The following is a 24,517-nucleotide window of genomic DNA, read 5'->3' on the forward strand; positions in this document are numbered from 1 at the left end:
CTCATCTCGGTCCTAAATGGCTCACCCCTTATCCTTAAACTGTGACCCCTGGTTCTAGACTTCCCCAACATTGGGAACATTCTTCCTGCATCTAACCTGTCTTAACCCGTCAGAATTTTAAACGTTTCTATGAGGTCCCCTCTCATTCTTCTGAACGCCAGTGAATACAAGCCCAGTTGATCCAGTCTTTCTTGATAGGTCAGTCCCGCCATCCCGGAAATCAGTCTGGTGAACCTCACATTTATCCACATTATACTTCATCTGCCATGCATTTGCCCACTCACCTAACCTTTCCAAGTCACTCTGCAGCCTCATAGCATCCTCCTCGCAGCTCACACTGCCACCCAATTTAGTGTCATCCACAAATTTAGAGATACTACATTTAATGCCCTCGTCTAAATCATTAATGTACAGTGTAAACAGCTGGGGCCCCAGCACAGAACCTTGCGGTACCCCACTAGTCACCGCCTGCCATTTTGAAAAGTACCCATTTACTCCTACTCTTTGCTTCCTGTCTGACAACCAGTTCTCAATCCATGTCAGCACACTACCCCCAATCCCATGTGCTGTAACTTTGCACATTAATCTCTTGTGTGGGACCTTGTCGAAAGCCTTCTGAAAGTCCAAATATACCACATCAACTGGTTCTCCCTTGTCCACTCTACTGGAAACATCCTCAAAAAATTCCAGAAGATTTGTCAAGCATGATTTCCCTTTCACAAATCCATGCTGACTTGAACCTATCATGTCACCTCTTTCCAAATGCGCTGCTATGACATCCTTAATAATTGATTCCATCATTTTACCCACTACTGAGGTCAGGCTGACTGGTCTATAATTCCCTGTTTTCTCTCTCCCTCCTTTTTTAAAAAGTGGGGTTACATTGGCTACCCTCCACTCGATAGGAACTGATCCAGAGTCAATGGAATGTTGGAAAATGACTGTCAATGCATCCGCTATTTCCAAGGCCACCTCCTTAAGTACTCTGGGATGCAGTCCATCAGGTCCTGGGGATTTATCGGCCTTCAATCCCATCAATTTCCCCAACACAATTTCCCGACTAATAAGGATTTCCCTCAGTTCCTCCTCCTTACTAGACCTTCTGACCCCTTTTATATCCGGAAGGTTGTTTGTGTCCTCCTTAGTGAATCCCGAACCAAAGTACTTGTTCAATTGGTCTGCCATTTCTTTGTTCCCCGTTATGACTTTCCCTGATTCTGACTGCAGGGGACCTACGTTTGTCTTTACTAACCTTTTTCTCTTTACATATCTATAGAAACTTTTGCAATCCGTCTTAATGTGCCCTGCAAACTTCTTCTCGTACTCCATTTACCCTGCCCTAATCAAACCCTTTGTCCTCCTCTGCTGAGTTCTAAATTTCTCCCAGTCCCCGGGTTCGCTGCTATTTCTGGCCAATTTGTATGCCACTTCCTTGGCTTTAATACTATCCCTGATTTCCCTTGATAGCCACGGTTGAGCCACCTTCCCTTTTTTATTTTTACGCCAGACAGGAATATACAATTGTTATAGTTCATCCATGTGGTCTCTAAATGTCTGCCATTGCCCATCCATAGTCAACCCCTTAAGTATCATTCGCCAATCTATCCTAGCCAATTCACGCCTCATACCTTCAAAGTTAGCCTTCTTTAAGTTCTGGACCATGGTCTCTGAATTAACTGTTTCATTCTCCATCCTAATGCAGAATTCCACCATATTATGGTCACTCTTCCCCAAGGGGCCTCGCACAACGAGATTGCTAATTAATCCTCTCTCATTACACAACACCCAGTCTAAGATGGCCTCCCCCCTTGTTGGTTCCTCGACATATTGGTCTAGAAAACCATCCCTTATGCACTCCAGGAAATCCTCCTCCACCGTATTGCTTCCAGTTTGGTTAGCCCAATCTATGTGCATATTAAAGTCACCCATTTTAACTGCTGCACCTTTATTGCATGCACCCCTAATTTCCTGTTTGATGCCCTCCCCAACATCACCACTACTGTTTGGAGGTCTGTACACAACTCCCACTAACGTTTTTTGCCCTTTGGTATTCTGCAGCTCTACCCATATAGATTCCACATCATCCAAGCTAATGTCCTTCCTAACTATTGCATTAATCTCCTCCTTAACCAGCAATGCTACCTCACCTCCTTTTCCTTTTATTCTATCCTTCCTGAATGTTGAATACCCCTGGATGTTGAGTTCCCAGCCCTGATCATCCTGGAGCCATGTCTCTGTAATCCCAATCACATCATATTTGTTAACATCTATTTGCAGTTAATTCATCCACCTTATTACAGATACTCCTTGCATGAAGACACAAAGCCTTCAGGCTTGTTTTTTTAACACCCTTTGTCCTTTTAGAATTTTGCTGTACAGTGGCCCTTTTTGTTCTTTGCCTTGGGTTTCTCTGCCCTCCACTTTTCTTCATCTCCTTTCTGTCTTTTGCTTTTGTCTCCTTTTTGTTTCCCTCTGTCTCCCTGCATTGGTTCCCATCCCCCTGCCATATTAGTTTAACTCCTCCCCAACAGCACTAGCAAACACTCCCCCTAGGACATTGGTTCCAGTCCTTCCCAGGTGCAGACCGTCCAGTTTGTACTGGTCCCACCTCCCCCAGAACCGGTTCCAATGCCCCAGTAATTTGAATCCCTCCCTGCTGCACCACTGCTCAAGTCACGTATTCATCTGCGCTATCCTACGATTCCTACTCTGAATAGCACGTGGCACTGGTAACAATCCCGAGATTACTACTTTTGAGGTCCTACTTTTTATTTTAGCTCCTAGCTCCTTAAATTCGTTTCGTAGGACCTCATCCCTTTTTTTACCTATGTCGTTGGTACCAATGTGCACCATGACAACTGGCTGTTCTCCCTCCCTTTTTAGAATGTCCTGCACCCGCTCCGAGACATCCTTGACCCTTGGACCAGGGAGGCAACATACCATCCTGGAGTCTCGGTTGCGGCCGCAGAAACGCCTATCTATTCCCCTTACAATTGAATCCCCTATCACTATCGCTCTCCCACTCTTTTTCCTGCCCTCCTGTGCAACAGAGCCAGCCACGGAGCCGTGAACTTGGCTGCTGCTGCCCTCCCCTGATGAGTCATCCCCCTCAACAGTACTCAAAACGGTGTATCTGTTTTGCAGAGGGATGACCATAGGGGACCCCTGCACTACCTTCCTTGCACTACTCTTCCTGCTGGTCTTCCATTCCCTAGCTGGCTGTGGACCCTTCTCCTGCGGTAAGACCAACTCGCTACACGTGCTACTCACGTCATTCTCAGCATCGTGGATGCTCCAGAGTGAATCCACCCTCAGCTCCAATTCCGCAACGCAGTCCATCAGGAGTTGGAGGCGGATACACTTCCTGCAGATGTAGCCGTCAGGGACACTGGAAGTGTCCCTGAGTTCCCACATGGTACAGGAGGAGCATATCACGTGACCGAGCTCCCCTGCCATGACTTAACCCTTAGATACACTTGAATTGGCAACAACAATGTTAAAAGTTACTGACTGATATAAAAAAGAAAAAGAAAAGCTACTCACCTGACCCTCATCCCCATTGATGGACAAGGAGCCCACCCAGTCTTGTGGCCTTGTCCACCACCCCACAACTACCCACACCACAGTGCCGCCGTGGCTACCTCCCCGAGGATCCCACAACAGTGACACCCACTTGGTTTGTGTGTGAGGGAGGGGAAACGTATGAAGCCAGCCTCAAGCACAGGGGTCACACCTGGCAACCACACAACCCTCACCACAATCTCCCGTAGCCCACCATTGATCACGTCCCCTGGTCATGACAACTAGGATATGAAAAATGCTCAGGGGGGAGTATTGTTGTGTATGCATGCCTGTTTACTGTGATGTCTGTAACATTGTATGCAACATTGAATGTACCCTTGTACTGTACACACCTTACCAGTACACTAGAGGGTGCTGCTGCTGGAGACCCAGGGGTTACCTGCACACGGCAGATAACCCAGTATAAAAAGGAACACACAGCTTGTTGTCAGCACTCAGGAGCTGCTAATAAAAGTCTGCAGAGTTTAAGCACCATACCCTGCCTCGTGGAGTCATTCCTAAAGGTGTCTACATACACTACAGGGTGGACACCATCAGGTCCTTGAAATGTGTTTATCTTAAGACTGATTATTTTCTCCAATATCACTTTTACTTTTATTAAATCCAATAAGCTCCTTTGATATATTTTGTTTCCCTGTACCACTGGAATTTTCTCCGAGTCGTCTACTGTGACGGCGGATGCAAAGTACTCATTTAACAATTCTGCCATTTCCTTATTGTCGTCTTTCAGATAAGATGTTAAACTGAAGCCCCATCTGCTATCTCAGGTGGATGTAAAAGATCCCCTGTCACTATTCGAAGAAGAGCAGGGGAGTTTTCCCTGGCACCATGGCCAATATTTATCCCTCAGCCAACATCACTAAAACAGAATATCTGGTCATTATCACATTTATGTTTGTGGGAGCTTGCTGTGGGCAAATTGACTGCCGTGTTTCCGACTTTACAACAGTGACTTCACTTCAAAAGTACTTCATTGGCTGTAAAGTGCTTTGGGACATCCTGAGGTCGTGAAAGGTGCTATATAAATGAAAGACTTTATTATTATATCACCTGTGATTGTCTCTAATCGGTCTACATTTCCCTTAGCCACTCTCTTTCCCAATATATTTATAAAAACATTTTACTGTTAACCTTGCAAGTTATTTTCCGTATTCTCTGCAGCCGGCAAGAGCTTCCTCCCAGGAGGAAGGTGCCATGAGAATAGGGCCTGTGAGCCTCTTTTAGCACAGGAGTAGTCAACTTACTCTTGCAATACCGGACTTCAGGTTGTACCTCGGAAAAGTACTAGAATCGGAGAAAGAAAGGAACATTAACCATCCAAGAAAAAGGTTAGCTTCTGTTCACTTTGCAGTTTATTGTATTAATGGAGAATGCACACATATGTCTTGCTCTATTATTCATTGAGATTACAGTCATAAGGATATACTATTTGGTGCTGATTTATTCAATAATTTGATTGTTATTGCCATGGTCATATTGAGGCAAATAGGTGTGAAGTGTTGTCATATTCTAAGATGGATACTGGATCGAAGGATCAGTCCCTTATTTGAAGGGGGGGAGAAGAAGTTAAGGTTGTGTCGATAATGATAGGAGAGAAGTCTTCAGTGATTTGATGTGCTCTGTTGCTCCTTGCAGTAATCACTGAGGAGTCCTGACAGCCATCCTGATGCTCTCCTCTGTATATATCTGCCTTCAACGTAGCTATGTCTACGTCCAAGCTTTTTTGAATGGTGAATTTCTGCATGGCACAGCAGGCTACAACAATGTGGGGCAGAAGAGATGGAACAGACTGCATAGCCCTTCCCGATATGTCACGGCAGTGAAAGTGAGCCTTTAAAACCATGATGGCCCTCTGAATGATCACTGTAATCGAGGCATGTGCCTCATTTTGGTGCTCCTCTGCTGCTGTCACACGACTCTTTGTGAAGCCATTATCCATGGGAGCAGGGGTACACCCACAATCCATTGACATGATTTCCTTCCTTGAAGAACTCAGGGGAGACGTATTCTGAAGTATGAATACACTGTGACAACTTCCAGCAAATCTTATATTTCAGCAATTCTCAGGCTCAAAAACTCATTTCCAACTTGTATTTCTCACCGTAACTTAGCCCCAGTGCACTGCAAACATAAAATCAGGAAATTTGGCGCTTCACGGTGGTTGAAAACTCGGTGGGCAGATCACTGGAAGGGTCAAATCTCATTTGGATATTTTGAAGCAGAAAACCAGCGGCAATAACACCCCCCCCCCCCCCCCCCAATGTGTTGTTCAGGAAAAGCACTTGCCCCAATTTTACTCTAAAACGTAGAGTAGAACTTCAAGGCCGGGGCAATTGACCAGTATTACAAAATAAACAAGCAATGCAAAATTTCAAATACAAAGTTTCACCTGTCACACAAGGTTACTTTTATTTTTAGACAAACCTTCTGGGATGTTCATAACTTAAAGGAAATTGCCATTTACAACTAAATTTGGAGTGTTTCATTACTTCTTTATTCTGGCGCTTAATAAACCATTTGGCAACTCACTACTAGCATTACAAACACGAATCAGACTGCGTGCTGTTTTATAACTGAAAATGTATTTGGCTGTTTTCAATGAAGTATTTTGTGTTGAAATTTTGACACGCGTGTTGTCTTTCTTTGTAATCAATTGACATTTGCAAGTTGCAAGTTACTTTCACTTCCCGCTAAATGAGCTGGGGGGTTGCCAGTTCGTTTTGCAACATATTACACAGCAACGCAAACATGACGCATCTAAAGTTCAAATGTTCACGAGGTTAGAGTTATGGCTCCAAACATCTGTCTGCAGCTACTGTGAAAAGCCTGGAGATTAAGCTTTAAAGATGGTCGTTCGGAAAACTCCAGCTTTCTGCTTCGTGCATTTGGCTGTATGGTGTCTTTTTTCTTTCTCGTCAGCAAACAAACCGGGTGAGTTTTGAACTTTCCTTCCAAAAGTATCAGAAAATACTTCTGATTTCTTCATAAAGCGCAACCAAACTTCCCGAGACTTTCGAAGACATCGCTTCCCCTCCTCGCCTGCCATGTTATAGAGTTAGAATGGAGGATGTGTCCTCTGATCTACATTCTAACATGGGGAAGTTATTCTCCAACCACCGGGTAAACTTTCATCCATAATAGCTCGCTGCTCGGGAATGTTGTCCTGATACAATCCCGGGATGGTGACTGACAGCGGGAGCTCCTGGTTTCTTATCGACGTCACGACATGGTCATTCACAATAAGTTTAAACATGACACAAACATTTTACTTTAAAAACTGGAATGTAGGGCCACATTTGTCGCCCTCTAACGGTCAAGCAATCTTGCGCGGGTTAAAATTTGATTCCTTTAAACGAAGAGTTGCGTTGTATTGATTTCAGTTTTAAACTTTGGAGATTTCCCAGATCCTCAAAAGTCTTACCAAAACATTTCTGTACATCATTAACTATCTTCAGACGAAATCTGCCTGCTGCTAAAAGCTAAAATCTGTGCAAACGTTCCAGTTGTGAGTGCTGCTTTGCTAAAGCTTACACTGAGTATTTCCAGTGTAAATATAGCGTATCTTTCTGTACAAAAAATTATAAATCTGCAACGCTTCAGTCAGCCTGTAAAGTTGCCGAGTGGTCTGTGGTATGTCACATGGTTTTCATGAACCAATCAGTTCCTCACAAGAACACAAAGGCAGCCATTTCCTGTAACTTATTTTAATGTTCTTACTCAATGGCACAAAACCCACACGAAGCACATTCTATGGACAAGGTCACTCTATGACCTGAACCTTTATTCACAGGACCAAGAAGTGATGACCCTGTGTGGGACCTCCCTTTATATACCTGGATGACCAGGTAAGGAGTGTCTCCCACAAGTTCACCCCCTGTGGTCAAGGTGTGCATTGCTTAAGTATATACAGTATTGCAGTGGTGTTACATAGAGGTTACATACATGACATCACCTCCCCCCTAAAGTCTTATTGGGATCATAGGGTAAGTCTTTCAGGTGGTCTACGCTCCCTCGTGGAGTGCCGCAGTTGGGGCTTTGGTTGTTAAGCCTTGGCGTGAGTGTCTGTCACCTGTGGTGATTCCGGCCTGTCCGCGCTGACCGCTGCTGAATGTTCTTGTTGCTCGTTTACTGGCGGTGGTGTGAGCATCATCTCATGATCTTCCTCGGGTTCCTCAGTATCCATGCTGAACTTTTTTTTTATTTGTCCAGATGCTTACGGCATATCTGCCCATTGTTAAGCTTAACCACGATGACCCTGTTCCCCTCATGTCTATTACAGTACCCTCAAGCCATTTGGGCTCCACGGCGTAATTGAGGACAAATACGGGGTTATTTATTTCTATACATCTCCCCCTTGAATTTCGGTCATGGTACTCGTTTTGGGACTGGCGCTTGCCCTCAACTATGTCGGTCAGGACTGGGTAAATGAGGGACAACTGAGTTTTCAGTGTTCGTTTCATAAGTAGCTCCGCGGGCGGGACCCCCATGAGCGAGTGCGGTCGGGACCTATAGGCCAGCAGGAGGTGCGATAGGCGGCATTGAAGGGAGAGTCCTTGAATCCTGAGCATGCCGTGTTTAATGATTTGCACATTCCGCCTGGCCATTGGAGACCGGCTTGAACGGTGCTGTCCTGACATGGTTGATGCCATTGCCCGACATGATCTCCCGGAATTCGTAGCTCGTGAAGCATGGGCCATTATCGCTAACAAGGATGTCCGGCAAGCTGTGGGTCGCAAAGACCGCGCGTAGACTCTCCACAGTGGTGGATGTCGTGCATGAATTCAAAATGATGCACTCGATCTATTTCGAGTACGCATCTACCACAATGAGAAATATTTTTCCCATGAACGGGCCCGCGTAGTCAACATGAATACGTGACCATGGCCTGGTGGGCCAAGGCCACGGGCTGAGCGGGGCCTCCCTGGGGGCATTACCCAGCTGGGCACACGTCGTACACCTGCGAACACAGTGTTCCAGGTCTGAATCAATTCCCGGCCACCAAACATGTGACCGGGCAATGGCCTTCATCAGCACGATGCCTGGATGCTCGCTGTGGAGTTCCCTGATGAATACCTCCCTGCCCCTCTGGGGCATGACTACCCGGCTGCCCCATAGTAGGCAGTCAGCTTGGATGGAGAGCTCATCCATCCGCCTGTGAAACGGTCTGACCTCCTCAGGGCATGCTCCGTGTGCGGGCGCCCAATCCCCAGTCAGGACACATTTCTTAATCAGAGATAGGAGGGGATCTCTGTTTGTCCAGATTTTGATCTGGTGGGCTGTGATGGGGGAGCCTGCGCTGTCAAAGGCATCAACGGCCATGACCATCTCAGCGCTTTGTTCCACTGCCCCCTCGGTGGTGGCCAGTGGAAGCCTGCTGAGCGCGTTAGCGCAATTTTCGGTGCGAGGCCGGTGCCGGATGGAGTATTCATAAGCAGCCAGCGTGAGAGCCCATCATTGTATGCGAGCTGACGCGTTGGCATTGACAGCCTTGCTGTCTGACAACAGGGATGTTAACGGCTTGTGGTCCGTTTCTAATTCGAACCTCCTGCCAAAAAGGTACTGATGCATTTTTTTTACACCATAGACACATGCGAGTGCCTCCTTCTCAACCATCTCATATCCCCGTTCTGCTTGAGAGAGCGACCTGGAAGTGTAAGCCACAGGTTGTAGTTGGCCCTCAGCATTACTCTGCTGCAACACGCATCCAACCCCAGAGGACAATGCATCACATGTCAGAACCAATTTCTTACAGGGGTCGTACAGAGTCAATAACTTATTTGAACAAAGTAGGTTCCGCGCCCGATTGAAAGCCCGTTCTTGACAGCCCCCCCAAAACCAATCACAACCCTTACGCAGGAGCACGTGGAGCGGCTCCAACAACGTGCTTAAGTTCGGCAGAAAGTTCCCAAAATAGTTCAAGAGTCCCAGAAATTAATGCAACTCCGATATGTTGCCGGGCCTGGACGCTCGTCGAATCGCCTCTGTTTTGGATTCGGTGGGCCGAATCCCATCTGCAGCAACCCTCCTGCCCAGGAACTTAACCCCAGGAGCCAAAAGCACACATTTAGACTTCTTGAGTCGCAGGCCTACCCGGTCCAGTTGGCGTAGCACCTCCTCCAGGTTGTGGAGGTGTTCCTCGGTGTCACGACCCATAATGAGGATGTCGTCCTGAAATACGATTGTTCCAGGAATGGATTTGAGCAGGCTTTCCATGTTTCTTTGAAAAATCGCAGCGCTGATCGAATGCCAAACGGGCACCTGTTGTAAACGAACAGTCCTTTGTGTGTAGTGATGGTGGTCAGTAGTTTAGATTCGTTGGACAGTTCTTGGGTCATGTAGGCTGAAGTGAGATCCAACTTGGTAAACAGCTTGCCGCCTGCCAGCATGGCAAAAAGATCCTCCGCTCTTGGGAGCGGGTATTGGACACTCAATTGATAGTGGCCTTGTAGTCGCCACAGATCCTGACAGAACCATCCGCTTTTAGGACGGTAACGATGGGGCTCGCCCAGTCGCTGAATTCAACGGGCGAGATGATGCCCTCTCTCAGCAAACGGTCCAATTCGCTCTCAATTTTCTCCCGCATCACATACGGCACCGCTCTGGCTTTGTGGTGCACTGGTCTGGCATCTGGGGTGATGCGTATCACTACTTTGGTACCTTTGAACGTCCCGACGCCAGGTTGGAATAGTGACTCAAATTGTTGTAGGACTTGTGAGCACGAACTTCGCTCCACAGATGACATTGCGTGCACATCCCCCCCATTTCCAGTTCATCTCAGCTAACCAGCTCCTCCCCAACAGTGCGGGACCATTGCCCGGGACAATCCAGAGCGGCAGCCGGTTCACTGATCCATTGTGTGTGACCGCCAACATTGTACTGCTTAGTACTAGAATGATTTCTTTGGTATACGTCCATAGTTGTGTCTCAATGCATTCTAGTTTGGGTCTACTGGCTTTGAGTGGCCATAGCTTTTCAAATTGTTGAACGCTCATGAGTGACTGGCTGGCCCCCGTGTCCAGCTCCATGCGTACAGGAATGCCGTTTAATAAAACCTTCATCATCATTGGTGGCGTTTTTGTATATGAGCTGTGAATGTTTGCCATATGAACCCGCTGAACTTCAGCATCCATTGATTTGCCCCAAGAGTCATTCTGCCCCTCAGACCCCTCTTCTGGTCCATCCACCTCGTAAATTAGCCTGGTTACAGGCTTCCTGCACATTCGAGCTAAATGGCCACTGAGGTTGCAATTTCTGCAGACAAATTGTTGAACCTGCAAGTCCTGGCAGAGTGTTTGCCCCCACACCTCCAGCATGAGCTGAGATTCCCATTGTTGTAAAAAAAGGAGCTATGACCCGGCATTCCTTGCTGATTGTCCCTTTGACTGCTCTTGAGTATCCTGTTAGTGGGTGTCAATGGCCCCATCCCGGACCGCATTGTCCACTGTGATGGCGTAAATGTCCGTTCAGCCTGCCATTGTCCCTGTTGAAAACCTACTCTGGAGTCTATTGCTGCCTGGGGTGTGTCGAACTGCCCTTGCCTGCCTGCGGGGCTCTGTGTCGCGTTTATGATATTGACTCCCTGATTCCCCGCCGCGTTGGAGGCAGAATTGCGCGTGTATATTTTGGTTTCCTTCTCCCCCGCCATGAAAGTCTGAGCCATCAATGCCGCCGCTTCCAAAGTCAAGTCCTTGGTCTCAATTAACTTTCGGAAAATCCCCACATGACCGATGCCCTTAATAAAGAAGTCCCTTAACATCTCCCCCCCCCCTGCAGGCGTCTGCGAACTTACAGAGGCTGGCCAAACGTCGGAGGTCCGCAACGAAGTCCGGTATGCTCTGCCCTTCACGACGTCGGTGGGTATAGAATCTGTGTCGGGCCATGTGCATGCTGCTTGCCGGTTTGAGGTGCTCACCGATTAGTTTGCTGAGCTCTTCAAAGGTTTTGTCCGCCGGCTTTTTGGGTGCTAGTTGGTCCTTCATGAACGCATAAGTCTTAGGTCCGCAGCTGGTCAGCAGATGGGCCCTTCGCTTGTCGGCTGCTGCACCTCCCAGCCATTCTTTCATGACAAAGCTTTGCTGGAGCCTCTCAATGAAATCGTCCCAGTCCTCACCAACATAGTACCATTCCTCTGTGCTACCAGTGGCCATTCTCGTGGGTCGTTGATTCCCTTTTCTCATCGCCAATGTAATGTCCATACTCAATGACACAAAACCCACATGAGGCACATTCTATGGACAAGGTCACTCCATGATCTGAACCTTTAGTCACAGGACCAAGAAGTGATGACCCTGCGTGGGACCTCCCTTTATATACCTGGATGACCAGGTAAGGAGTGTCTCCCACAAGTTCACCCCCTGTGGTCAAGGTGTGCATTGCTTAAGTATATACAGTATTGCAGTGGTGTTACATAGAGGTTACATACATGACACTTATTTTGATATTTTTCTAAAGATGTAACTATTTGTACTGCCCTTTTTCAGTCCTTCTGCGCCTGCATCCCCTCGAGACTCCGCCCCCTGCCCGAAACCGGAAGTAAGACTTTCCAATCAGTCCGACCACGTTCCGCGAGCCTCCGCCGACCGGGGGAGAGCGAGAGAGAGACTGGAGGGGGGAGAGAGAAAGAGAGAGAGAGAAACTGGCGGGAGAGAGAGAGAGAGAGAGAGACTGGGGAGAGAGAGAGAGAGAGACTGGGGGGGGGAGAGAGAGAGACTGGGGGAGAGAGAGAGAGAGACTGGGGGGAGGGGGAGAGAGAGAGAGAGAGAGAGAGAGAGACTGGGGGGAGGGGGAGAGAGAGAGAGAGAGAGAGAGACTGGGGGGAGGGGGAGAGAGAGAGAGAGACTGGGGGGAGAGAGAGAGAGACTGGGGGGAGAGAGAGAGAGACTGGGGGGAGAGAGAGAGAGAGACTGGGGGGCGAGAGAGAGAGAAACTGGGGGGAGGGGGAGGGAGAGAGATAGAGAGAGAGACTGGGGGAGAGAGAGAGAGAGAGAGACTGGGGGGGAGAGAGAAAGAGAAACTGGGGGGAGGGGGAGAGAGAAAGAGAAACTGGGGGGAGAGAGAGAGAGAAAGAGACTGTGGGGAGAGAGAGAAAGAGAGACTGGGGGGGGAGAGAGAAAGAGAAACTGGAGAGAAAGAGAGACGGGGGGAGAGAGAGAAAGAGAGACTGGGGGAGAGAGAGAGAGAGAGAAAGAGACTGGGGGAGAGAGAGAAAGAGAGACTGGGGGGAGAGAGAGAGAGACTTGGGCGGGGGTTGGAGAGAGAGAGAGAGACTGGGGGGGAGAGAGAGAGACAGAGAGAGAGAGAGACTGGGGGGGGAGAGAGAGAGAGAGAGAGACGGGGTAGAGAGTTTAATATGATGCACTCGATCCATTTCGAGTATGCATCGACAATTATCAAGAACATTTTTCCCATGAACGGGCCCGCATAGTCCATGTGAATGCGTGACCAAGGCTTGGTGCGCCAGGGCCACGGGCTGAGCGGGGCCTACCTGGGGGCGTTGCCCAGCTGGGCACACGTCGTGCACCTGCGAACCCAGTGTTCCAGGTCTGAGTCAATCCCCGGCCACCATACATGTGACCGGGCAATGGCCTTCATTAACACGATGCCAGGGTGCTCGCTGTGGAGTTCCCTGATGAATGCTTCCCTCCCCTTTTGGAGCAGCTTGGATGGAGAGTTCATCCATCCGTCTCTGAAACGGTCTGACCTCCTCAGAGCACGCCCCGTGCGTGGGCGCCCAATCCCCCGTCAGGACAGATTTCTTTATCATGGATAGGAGGGGGTCCCTGTTGGTCCAGAGTTTGATCTGGCGGGCTGTGATAGGGGAGCCTGCGGTGTCAAAAGCCTCAACGGCCATGACCATCTCAGCGCTTTGCTCCGACGCCCCCTCGGTGGTGGCCAGGGGAACCCTGCTGAGCGCGTCAGCGCAGTTTTTGGTGCCTGGCCGGTGCCATATGGTGTAGTCATACGCAGCCAGCGTGAGAGCCCATTGCTGTATGTGAGCTGACGCATTTGCATTGACCGATTTGCTGTCGGACAACAGAGAAGTTAACGGCTTGTGGTCCGTTTCTAACTTGAACGGTCTGCCGAAAAGGTATTGGTGCATTTTTTTCACACCATAAACGCAAGCGAGTGCTTCCTTTTCGACCATGCCATACCCACGCTCTGCCTGGGAGAGCGACCTGGAGGCATAAGCCACCGGTTGAAGTTGTCTGTCTCCATTACCCTGCTGCAACACACACCCAACCCCATATGATGATGCATCGCATGGTAAAACCAGTTTTTTACAGGGGTCATACAACGTTAACAGTTTGTTCGAACAAAGCAGGTTCCATGCCCTGTTGAAAGCCTGTTCTTGACAGTCCCCCCAAAACCATTCACAGCCCTTACGCAGGAGCACGTGTAACGGCTCCAACAATGTGCTTAAGTTCGGCAGGAAGTTCCTGAAATAGTTCAAAAGTCCCAGGAACGATCGCAACTCCGATGTGTTGCCGGGCTGGGGCGCACGACGGATCGCCTCCGTTTTGGATTCGGTAGGCCGGATCCCATCTGCGCGAAAACTCGACCTCTAGGGCCAAAAACACACACTTGGCCTTCTTCAGCCGCAGGCCTACCCGGTCCAGTCGGCGTAGCACCTCCTCCAGGTTGTGGAGGTGTTCCTCGGTGTCTCGACCCGTTATTAGGATGTCGTCCTGGAATACGATTGTGCCGGGAATGGATTTCAACAAGCTTTCCATTTTTCTCTGAAAGATGGCGGCCGCTGAACGGATGCCAAAAGGACACCTGTTGTAGATGAATAAACCCTTGTGCATCGTGATGGTGGTCAGAAGCTTGGATTCTTCAGCCAGTTCCTGAGTCATGTAGGCCGAAGTGAGGTCGAATTTAGTGAACAGATTGCCACCTGCCAACGTGGCAAAAAGGTCCTCCGCCCTCGGGAGCGGGTATTGGTCCTGCAGGGACACCCTGTTGATGGTGGCTTTGTAGTCACCGTAGATCCTAACCGAGCCGTCTGCTTTAAGGACAGGAACAATGGGACTTGCCCAGTCACTGAATTCAACGGGCGAAATTATGCCCTCTCTGAGCAGCCTGTCCAGTTCACTCTCTATTTTCGCATCACGTACGGCACCGCTCTGGCTTTGTGGTGCACTGGTCTGGCGTCCGGGGTGATGTGTATAACTACTTTTGTGCCCTTGAACGTTCCGACACCAGGTTGAAACAGTGACCCGAATTTTTGTAGTACCTGTGAGCATGAGCTTCGCTTCACAGATGAAATGGCATGCACATCCCCCCATTTCCAGTTCATCTCAGCTAGCCAGCTCCTTCCCATAGGGGGGGCCATTTCCCGGAACAATCCAGAGTGGCAGCCGGTTCTGTGACCCATTGTGTGTTACCACCATGTTTGCACTGCCTAGCACTGGAATGATCTCTTGGGTGTACGTCCGTAGCTGCGTATTAATTCATTCCAGTTTGTTACTGCTAGCTCTGTGTGGCCATAGTTTCTCAAATTGTTGTGCACTCATGATGGACTGGCTAGTTCCAGTGTCCAGCTCCATGCGCACCGGGATGCCATTCAATAAAACTTTCATCATCATGGGTGGCGTTTTGGTGTATGAGCTGTGGACGTCAGCCACATGAACCCGCTGAACTTCAGCATCCATGGCTTTACCCCAGGCATTGTCCTGCACTGCAAGCCCCTCGCCTGATTCCTCTGTTTCATAGATTAGCCTCGCTACCGGCTGTTTGCAAACCCTAGCCAAATGTCCTCTGGCATTACAATTCCGACAGACGAACTGCTGAAATTTGCAGCTTTTCGCATAATGTCTGTCCCCGCATCTCCAGCATTGGCTGAGATCGTTGTTCACAAAAGGACTGTTAGCAGGCATTCCTCTCTGATTGTTCCCTTGGTTGTTTCTAAACACTCTGATGGTGGGTGTTAATGGTCCCCTTGATGGCGTGAATTGCCGCTCCCCTCTCCATTGTCCCTGTCGGGGGCCCACCTTAGAGTCGGTTTCAGCTTGGGCAGTTACAAAATGCCTTTGTCTGACTGCTGCAGTTTCAAAATGCCTTTGCCTGACTGCGAGATCTTGAGCCACGTTTATCACGTTAATTCCTTGGTCCGTCGCCACGTTAGACCCAGGACTACTCGCGTAAATTAGTTTGGTCTCTTCTTCCCCCGCTATGAAAGTTTGAGCTATCAATGCTGCCCGTTCTAGAGTTAAGTCCTTGGTCTCTATGAGCTTCCTGAAGATCCCAGCATGGTTAATGCCCTCAATGAAAAAAATCCCTTAATATCTCCCTCCTGCAGGCATCTGAGAACTTAGAGGCTGGCCAAGCGCCGCAAGTCTGCCACCAAGTCCGAGATGTTTTGCCCTTCCCGACGTCAGTGGTGCTGGGCCATGTGTATGCTGCTCGCCGGTTTTAAGTGTTCGCTGATCAGCTGGCTGAGCTCTTCAAAAGACTTGTCGGCTGGTTTGTGGGGTGCGAGCAGGTCCTGCATTAGCGCATACGTTTTTGTCCCACAGCTTGTTAGTAGATGCGCCCTCCGCTTGTCAGCCGCATCCTCTCCCAGCCAGTCCTTCATGACAAAGGTCTGCTGGAGTCTCTCCACAAAATCGTCCCAGTCTTCACCCACACAGTAACATTCCTCTGAGCTACCGGTGGCCATCCTCTGGGTTCAGTGATTCCCGTTTCTCGTCGCCAATTGTTGAGTCCTTAACTCTTAAACATAATCACACGAGGCACGTACTGCAGACACAGTCACTCTGTGATCCTCACCTTCATTACCTGGACCAAGGAGTGCTGGCCCTGCGAGGGACCTCCCCTTATATACCTGAATCTCCAGGTAAGGAGTATCTCCCACAAGTACACCCCCTGTGGTCAAGGTGTGCATTTCTAGTAAGTTTGTACAGCATGTAGTGGTTACATGAGGGTTACAATTGTATAAGGGTTACAGTAATATGCTGGTTACATACATGACACAACCGGTCGCTTATGCATCCAGGAATTTGTCCAAGGCCGAAAGGGCTTACAGCATGATTGAAAAAGAAGCTCTGGCGTGCGTTTACGGGGTAAAAAAAATGCACCAGTATCTGTTTGGTCTCAAGTTTGAGCTAGAAACTGACCATAAGCTGCTCATATCGCTATTCTTAGAGATCAATGGGATTAACACTAATGCCTCTGCCCACATTCAAAGATGGGCGCTCACGCTGTCGGCATACAACTATGTAATCCGCCACAGACCAGGCACAGAGAACTGCGCTGATGCTCTGTCGGCTACCATTGTCCACCACCGAGGTGGAAATGGCACAGCCTGCAGACTTGCTCTTGGTGATGGATGCATTCGAAAACGAAAAGTCACCTGTTGCGGCCCACCAGATCAGGACCTGGACTAGCCAGGATCCTTTACTGACCCTGGTAAAAAACTGTGTCCTCCATGGGAGCTGGTCCAGCGTCCCAGCGGAGATGCAGGAAGAGATTAAGCCGTTCCAGAGGCGCAAAGACGAAATGTCTTTACAGGCGAACTGTCTTTTGTGAGGTAATCATGTGGTTTTGCCTAAGAAAGACAGGGATACGTTCATACGTGACCTACACTGTACCCACCCAGGCATAGTAATGATGAAAGCCAGAGCCAGATCCCATGTGTGGTGGCCCGGCATCGACTCAGACTTAGTCATGTGTGCGCCAATGCAACACTTGCTCTCAACTGAGCAATGCACCCAGAGAGGCACCGCCAAGTTTGTGGTCGTGGCCCTCCAAACCGTGGTCTAGGATCCACGTTAACTTTGCGGGCCCATTTCTAGGCAAAATGGTCTTGGTTGTTGTGGATGCTTATTCAAAATGGATTGAATGTGTAATAATGTCTGTAAGCACATCCACCACTACCATTGAAAGCCTACGAGCCATGTTTGCCACACACGGCCTTCCAGATGTCCTTGTCAGCGACAATGGGCCGTGTTTCACCAGTGCTGAATTCAAGGAATTCATGACCCGCAATAGGATCAAGCACGTCACATCTGCCCCGTTCAAGCCCGCATCCAACGGCCAGGCAGAACGGGCAGTTCAAACCATCAAGCAAAGCTTGAAACATGTATCAGAAGGCTCCCTGCAGACCCGACTGTCTCGAGTCCTGCTCAGCTACCGCACCAGACCCCACTCGCTCATCGGGGTTCTCCCAGCCGAGCTGCCCATGAAAAGGTCACTCAAAACAAGGCTCTCTTTTGTCCACCCTGATCTCCATGATCACGTCGAGGGCAGGCGGCATCAACAAAGCATGTACCATGATCACGCAAACTTGTCACGTGATATTGAAGTCAATGAACCTGTATTTGTATTCAACTATGGACATAGTCCCAAATGGCTTGCTGGCACTGTCATAGCCAAAGAAGGGAGTAGAGTGTTTCAGGTCAAATTGGCCAACGGACTAACGTGCAGAAAGCATTTGGGCCAAACCAAATTGCGATTCACAAACAGCCACGAGCAATCCGAAGAGGACACCACCAACTTCGACCCTCCAACACACACACAAGTGGCAACCGACATCACGGTTGACCACGAAGCCGAACTCGCATCAGAGGCAGTCCCTCAAAACGAGGATAACTTGCTTCCACGCCAAAAAAAGGATAAGTTCACAGGTGTTCCAATGAAGGACCTAAAATTCCAGGTCCTGAACTACATCCTGAAGGGTGGAAGATGCCTGTGCGTGGATTTTTTTAACGTGCGGTGGCCGTTGCACACCAGCCACCTCACGGGCTTGACAGAGCTGGGTCTTGATCCAGTGGCAAGGATTACCCAAGACGACTGGAGACCTGCTCTGCTGCACAGACCTAGTGTGCACACATATCGCAGTGTGAGCTGGCCCATGATGCCCCTGGCCCCGAACTCACACCTCTCCTGGGTCTGATGATAACCATAATAACGCAAATATTACGCCCTCACCAATCTAAGCCTCCAGTGCAAGAAGTGCTCATGATGGATCTATCTTGGAAATCAAAATTGGTATTGTACAAACGTAACCGCATTGATACTGTACTCATAGTCCATTTTCAAAGATAAGTTGGTATAAACTTAGGATTCAAGGTGAGGAATACACAATTTATTTTGCCGACTGCAAAGGCCTCGCCTCAGTCATTTAATAGTCTGGAGATTCCATAGGGAAGAACCAAAGTAATAAACAAATTAGCCTCAATCCCCATGCTGCACAATTTGGGATGGTGACCCTATCATGTCTTACCATAGGCTTTTCACAAAGAAACTGTACATCTGAAAGTGGTGGATGTTTGTCCGAAGGTGCTCGGTGAGTGTGATTACAATATGTCATGTGAAGGGACGCAGCTTCTTTTACTCTTGCACCATCTGTTTAATAAGGCTTTTAGCCTAGCTTGTTTAAGCCTAAACACCTGATTACTTTCTTTATGAAAGTGGCTGTCAAATTCATGCATCCCTACTTTAAGCCTTTAGCCTGAAGCTGTTGTCCTGTAAGATGGTGATACTCAACTGCATGGGTCTTGGCAGCAACCATAACTTAGCATAAAGATTCAGTCCAATCTCTTTCAATTTGGTTTCTCATAGGCCTCAGATGTACATTTTCTACCATTTATGCCTGAAGATACCATATTCTTTCTTACCTCAGTTTGCTTTGAAGACCTCATAGTTTTCCAGATATACTACTCAGTTTATGAAAATGATTTTTGTTTAAGAAAACAAATCAGAATTTACATTGTTGAATCAAGAATTTTTGGCCCTTTAATCAAATAGGAAATTAGACCTCGAAGGGGAGACTTTCCTAAGTCTGCGCCTCGGCAAACTAGAATATTGAAAAATCAGGTGGGTCAGAAAGTGTACCTGTAAAAGAACGCATTTGATTTTCCTTCCATTGATTTAAATCTTTTTTGATGAAATTATGCTAAAAATAACTGAAAATTATCACTTTGGAGATGCATATGAAGGTAGTGAAAAGGAAGGCTCATAGATTGACCGTCTGAAATTGCTTGAGGGACGTGGTTATTATGAAAGCAAAATACTGCGGATGCTGGAAATCTGAAATAAAAACAAAAAATGCTGGAAATAGGCAGCATCTGTGGAGAGAGAAATAGAGTTAACGCTCCAGGTCGATGACCTTTCGATAACATGAAACTTTAACTCTATTCCTCTCTCCACAGATGCTTAACCTGCTGCGTATTCCCAGCATTTTCTGTTTTTATTCCTTGGTTATTCTGCTTTGGTTAAACTACTTTCAGCATATGCAATTACACACCTTTTCTCTCTTCGGCCAGCACAGCTCTATCAAATTAGTCACTATGCTATCTTACTCCTTGACATCAAATTAATATTTTTGGCAGATTGCTACAAACATGTTGCCACACATTCCTTGCCAACATTTACAACTGTCCACAGAGGGAAGTCATGCTTTATCAGGTCCGAGTCCTCCAGCTTCACTCCGCATTCCCTATATCTACTATCACCAACTCATTCAGTAGAAGCCTATCTTTCCTTTTGCTTTCCTAGTGTGTACTCACCTGCCCACTTCAGCAATACTCAAGTTCATGATTTATTTTCCTTTTGTTCTTTTGCTCAAATGTGGTACAATTGGGATTGTTTCTCCATGGATACTTCCATACAAGGAAGAAGAGAATCAGTACACTAGAATAGACTCATCTGTCACCATGGGCATTGCCCTTTTGATTTTCCAGTTCTCTTAACCACAAGTTTGTTTGGTTGTTCTCTCTTGGCTTCTTTCATACTCTCATTTTAAACTAGGAAATATTAATTCACCCTTGCTGAACTTCTCATCCCTTTCAGCTGGTCATTCAGATCCTCCTTTGGAAGTTGCTGTCATAGCAATTTTTTTACTCCCCTTTTTGGCTCAGTTGGTAACACTCTTGCCTGTGAAAGAAAGAAAGACTTGCATTCTTCACTGAGAGTTGTGAGCATGTGGAATTCTTTACCACAGAAAATTGTTAAGGCCAGATCGTTAGATATATTCAAAAGGAAGTTAGATGTGGCCCTTACGGCTAAAGGGATCAAAGGGTATGGAGAGAAAGCAGGAATGGGGTACTGAAGTGCATGATCAGCCATGATCATATTGAATGGTGGTGCAGGCTCGAAGAGCCGAATGGCCTAGTCCTGCACCTATTTTCTACGTTTCTATGTTTCTATTCATACAGCCTCTTTCATGACCACTGGATGTCCCAAAGCACTTTACAGCCAATGAAGTGCTTTTGAAGTATAGTCACTGTTGTAATGTAGAATACATGGCAGCCAATTTGCGCTCAGCAAGCTCCCACAAACAACAATGTGATAACTATTATATATGTAAACCTGTAAATACCATGTTTAACCACCAGAGGGCTCATCCCCTACAGTCCCAAGGGATCCCACAATCCCTTGAGAGCACCTGTACATAAGGAGGCCTCACAGGCTGGAGAGGCACTCTGGAGACCTGTAGTAAACAACTGCGGTCACACGTTACTTTGAGCTTACAGTATCTGGTCAGATTCTTTATTCAGGACATAAAACTGGCGAGGAGATACAGATAATGAACCCCACCACAACAATGCAGAGAACTGTGGGCATCCTGAAGAAATTTTCGGAGGGAGATGATTGGGAAACCTTCGTGGAGCGACTCGACCAATACTTCGTGGCCAACGAGCTGGAAGGAGAAGCGAACGCTGCCAAACAAAGGGCGATCCTCCTCACCGTTTGCGGGGCACCAACGTATGGCCTCATGAAAAATCTGCTTGTTCCAGCGAAACCCACAGAGATGTCGTACGATGATTTGTGCATACTGGTCCGGGAGCTTCTAAACCCGAAGGAAAGCATTCTAATGGTGAGGTACCGGTTCTACACGTACAAGAGGTCTGAAGGCCAGGAAGTGGTGAGCTATGTCGCTGAGCTCAGGCACCTTGCAGGACATTGCGAATTTGAAAGTCACTTGGAGCACATGCTCAGACACTTCTTTGTACTTGGCATTGGCCATGAAGTAATACTTCACAAACTTTTGACTGTAGAGACCCCAACCTTGAGTAAAGCCATAGCGATAGTCCAGGCGTTCATCGCCACCAGTGACAATACCAAACAAATCTCTCAGCACATGAGTGCCACGGCTAGTACTGTGAACAAAGTAATGTTGTTTTCCAATCATAACGTACAAGGCAGGACTCACATGCCTGCAGCTGCATGTCCGCAAATGTCTGAGTCCACCATCAAGGGTGGTGAATGCAAGGCCACTAACACCTTGTCGGCGCTGCGGAGGTGATCATCGCTTCCATTCATGCCGCTTCAAAGGATACGTTTGCAAGGGCTGTGGAACAATGGGACACCTCCAAAGTATGTGCAGATGAGCTGCAAACCCTGCTAACCCTGCAAACCACCATGTTGCAGAGGAGAACAGATCCACGGTGGATCATGACAAACCAGAGCCTCAGACTGAGGAGGCAGAGGTATATGGGATGCACACATTTGCAACAAAGTGTCCCCCAATAATGCTGAAATATGAATTAAATGGACTCCCGGTGTTAATGGAGCTGGACACGGGCGCAAGCCAGTCCATAATGAGCAAAAAGACTTTCGATAAACTGTGGTGCAGCAAGGCCTCAAGGCCAGTCCTGACTCCCATTCATACTAAACTGAGAAGGTACACAAAGGAACTGATTCCCGTAATCGGCAGTGCTACTGTAAAGGTCTCCTACGATGGAGCGGTGCACAAATGACCACTGTGGGTGGTACCGGGTGATGGCCCCACATTGTTCGGCAGGAGCTGGCTAGGAAAGATACGCTGGAACTGGGACAACGTCCGAGCGCTCTTGTCCGTCGACGACACTTCATGTGCACAGGTCTTAAACAAGTTCCTCTCGCTGTTCGAACCGGGCATTGGGAAGTTCCAAGGGGCAAAAGTGCAGATCCATTTGGTTCCGGGGGCGCGACCCATCCATCACAAGGCGAGAGCAGTACCGTACATGATGAGAGCCATCAAGGGCCAAAGGAACGGCTGTTCACACCTCATCAACCCACAATGCGAGCAATCAACTACAAACTGAGAGAAGCTCAAGAGAGATCAGCCAGACGCAGCTCATTCTTTGGAACTCTTTGAACAATGGAACAGGTCTGTGCTGGAGGTGTGGGGGTGGTCACTCGTCAAGGGGTTGTCGATTTCAGCAGGCTGTTTGCAGAAATTGTGAATATACAGGGCATTTGGCCCGCATGTGCAAAAGATCGGCAGCTCGGCTGGTATACGAATCAGATGGGTCGGAAAGCGGACCAGAAGATGGTGGGGACAGTATCCGGGACACCGGTGTACAGCAGGTCAACACGATCAATGGCTGCTGCTCCTACAACAGGACGCCTCCTATAAGGATGAGGGTCCTACTCAATGGGATATCTTGTCAACATGGAGCTGGATACGGGAGCGAGTCAGTCTCTCATGGGGGCTCAACAATTTGAACAACTGTGGCCGCATAAAAGAGACAGACCAAAACTCACAAGGGTCAACACCAAACTAAGGACCTATACCAAAGAAATCGTACCAGTTCTCGGCAGCGCCATGCTCTCTGTCACACACAAAGGGACAGTGAACCGACTTCCCCTGTGGATTGTCCCCGGAGACCCCCCAGCACTACTGGGGAGAAGCTGGCTGGCAAAACTAAACTGGAAATGGGATGATGTCCATGCCATGTCATTAGACGAACGGACCTCCTGCTCAACAGTTATAAAGCGATTTAAACATCTCTTTCAGCCAGGTGTGGGCACTTTCAAAGGGGCCAAAGTCAAAATCTACATCACACAGGATGTTAGACCGGTCCATCACAAGGCCAGAGCTGTACCCTATGTGATGAGGGAAAAGATTGAACATGAACTAGACAGGCTTCTGCGGGAAGGCATTATATCACCTGTGGAATTTAGTGACTGGGCAAGTCCCATCGTCCCAGTCATGAAGCCTGATGGATCCGTACGAATCTGTGGGGACTACAAATCTACCATAAACAGAGTCTCCCTACAGGATCAGGACCAGTGCCCGCTGCCCAGAGCGGAGGACTTATTTGCCACATTGGCTGGAGGTAAACTTTTCTCAAAATTAGACCTCACATCTGCGTATATAACGCAAAAATTTACCGAGGAATCCAAGCTACTCACCACCATCAACACACATCGAGGCCTTTTCATGTACAATCGATGCCCATTTGCCATCAGGTCGGCAGCTGCCATATTCCAGCGCAACATGGAGAGTCTGCTCAAGTCCATCCCGGGGACGGTTGTATTTCAAGACGACATACTTATCAAGGGCAGGAACACCGACTCCCATCTCCGTAACAAACGGGGCCCAACAAACTACTCACCAAAACCAGCATTTGCACCGAGACGATCAACCAGGGAAAGGAAGGCCCCAGATCAACTCACATTGTAAATAGTTACAGTATTAACTTTGGGGGGGCGGTGGGGGGAGTGTTATATATGTAAACCTGTAAATAGCAGAGGGCTCATCCCCTGGAGTCCCAAGGGATCCCACAATCCCTTGGGAGCACCTGTACATAAGGAGGCCTCACAGGTTGGAGGGGCACTGTGGAGACTGTGGACTACGGTCACACGTTACTTTGAGTTTACAGTATCTGATCAGATTCTTTATTCAGGACATCATAATAATGACCATGTGTTTTTGTTATGTTGGTTGAGGCATAAATATTGGCCAGGACAATGGGGATAACTCCCCTACTCTTCTTTGAAATAGTGCCATGGGATCTTTTACGTCCACCTGAGAGAGCAAACGCAGCCTCGATTTAACGTCTCATCCGAAAGTCGGCACCTCCAACAATGCAGCACTCCCTCAGCACTGCACTGGAGTGTCAGTCTAGATTTTGGTGCTCCAATCTCTGGAGTGGGTTTATGAACCTATAACCTTATAGCTCAGAGGTGAGAGTGCTACCCACTGAGCCACAGCTGACACTAAGTC

General features: G+C 48.2%; 1 protein-coding gene across 1 annotated transcript in view; it reads left to right on the plus strand.

The window, feature by feature from the left end:
* The first annotated feature begins 6,341 nt into the window (after positions 1-6,341).
* Positions 6,342-24,517, plus strand: part of cd302 (CD302 molecule) — a 70,856-nt gene continuing 52,680 nt past the window's right edge. The window contains exon 1 of the mRNA XM_070874627.1: positions 6,342-6,513. Coding sequence (XP_070730728.1) covers positions 6,429-6,513 — 85 coding nt within the window. The 5' untranslated portion in view covers positions 6,342-6,428. The remainder of the gene's footprint in view (positions 6,514-24,517) is intronic.

The sequence above is a fragment of the Pristiophorus japonicus genome, chromosome 3 (genome assembly GCF_044704955.1).
Source record: "Pristiophorus japonicus isolate sPriJap1 chromosome 3, sPriJap1.hap1, whole genome shotgun sequence".
Classification (NCBI taxonomy): domain Eukaryota; kingdom Metazoa; phylum Chordata; class Chondrichthyes; family Pristiophoridae; genus Pristiophorus; species Pristiophorus japonicus.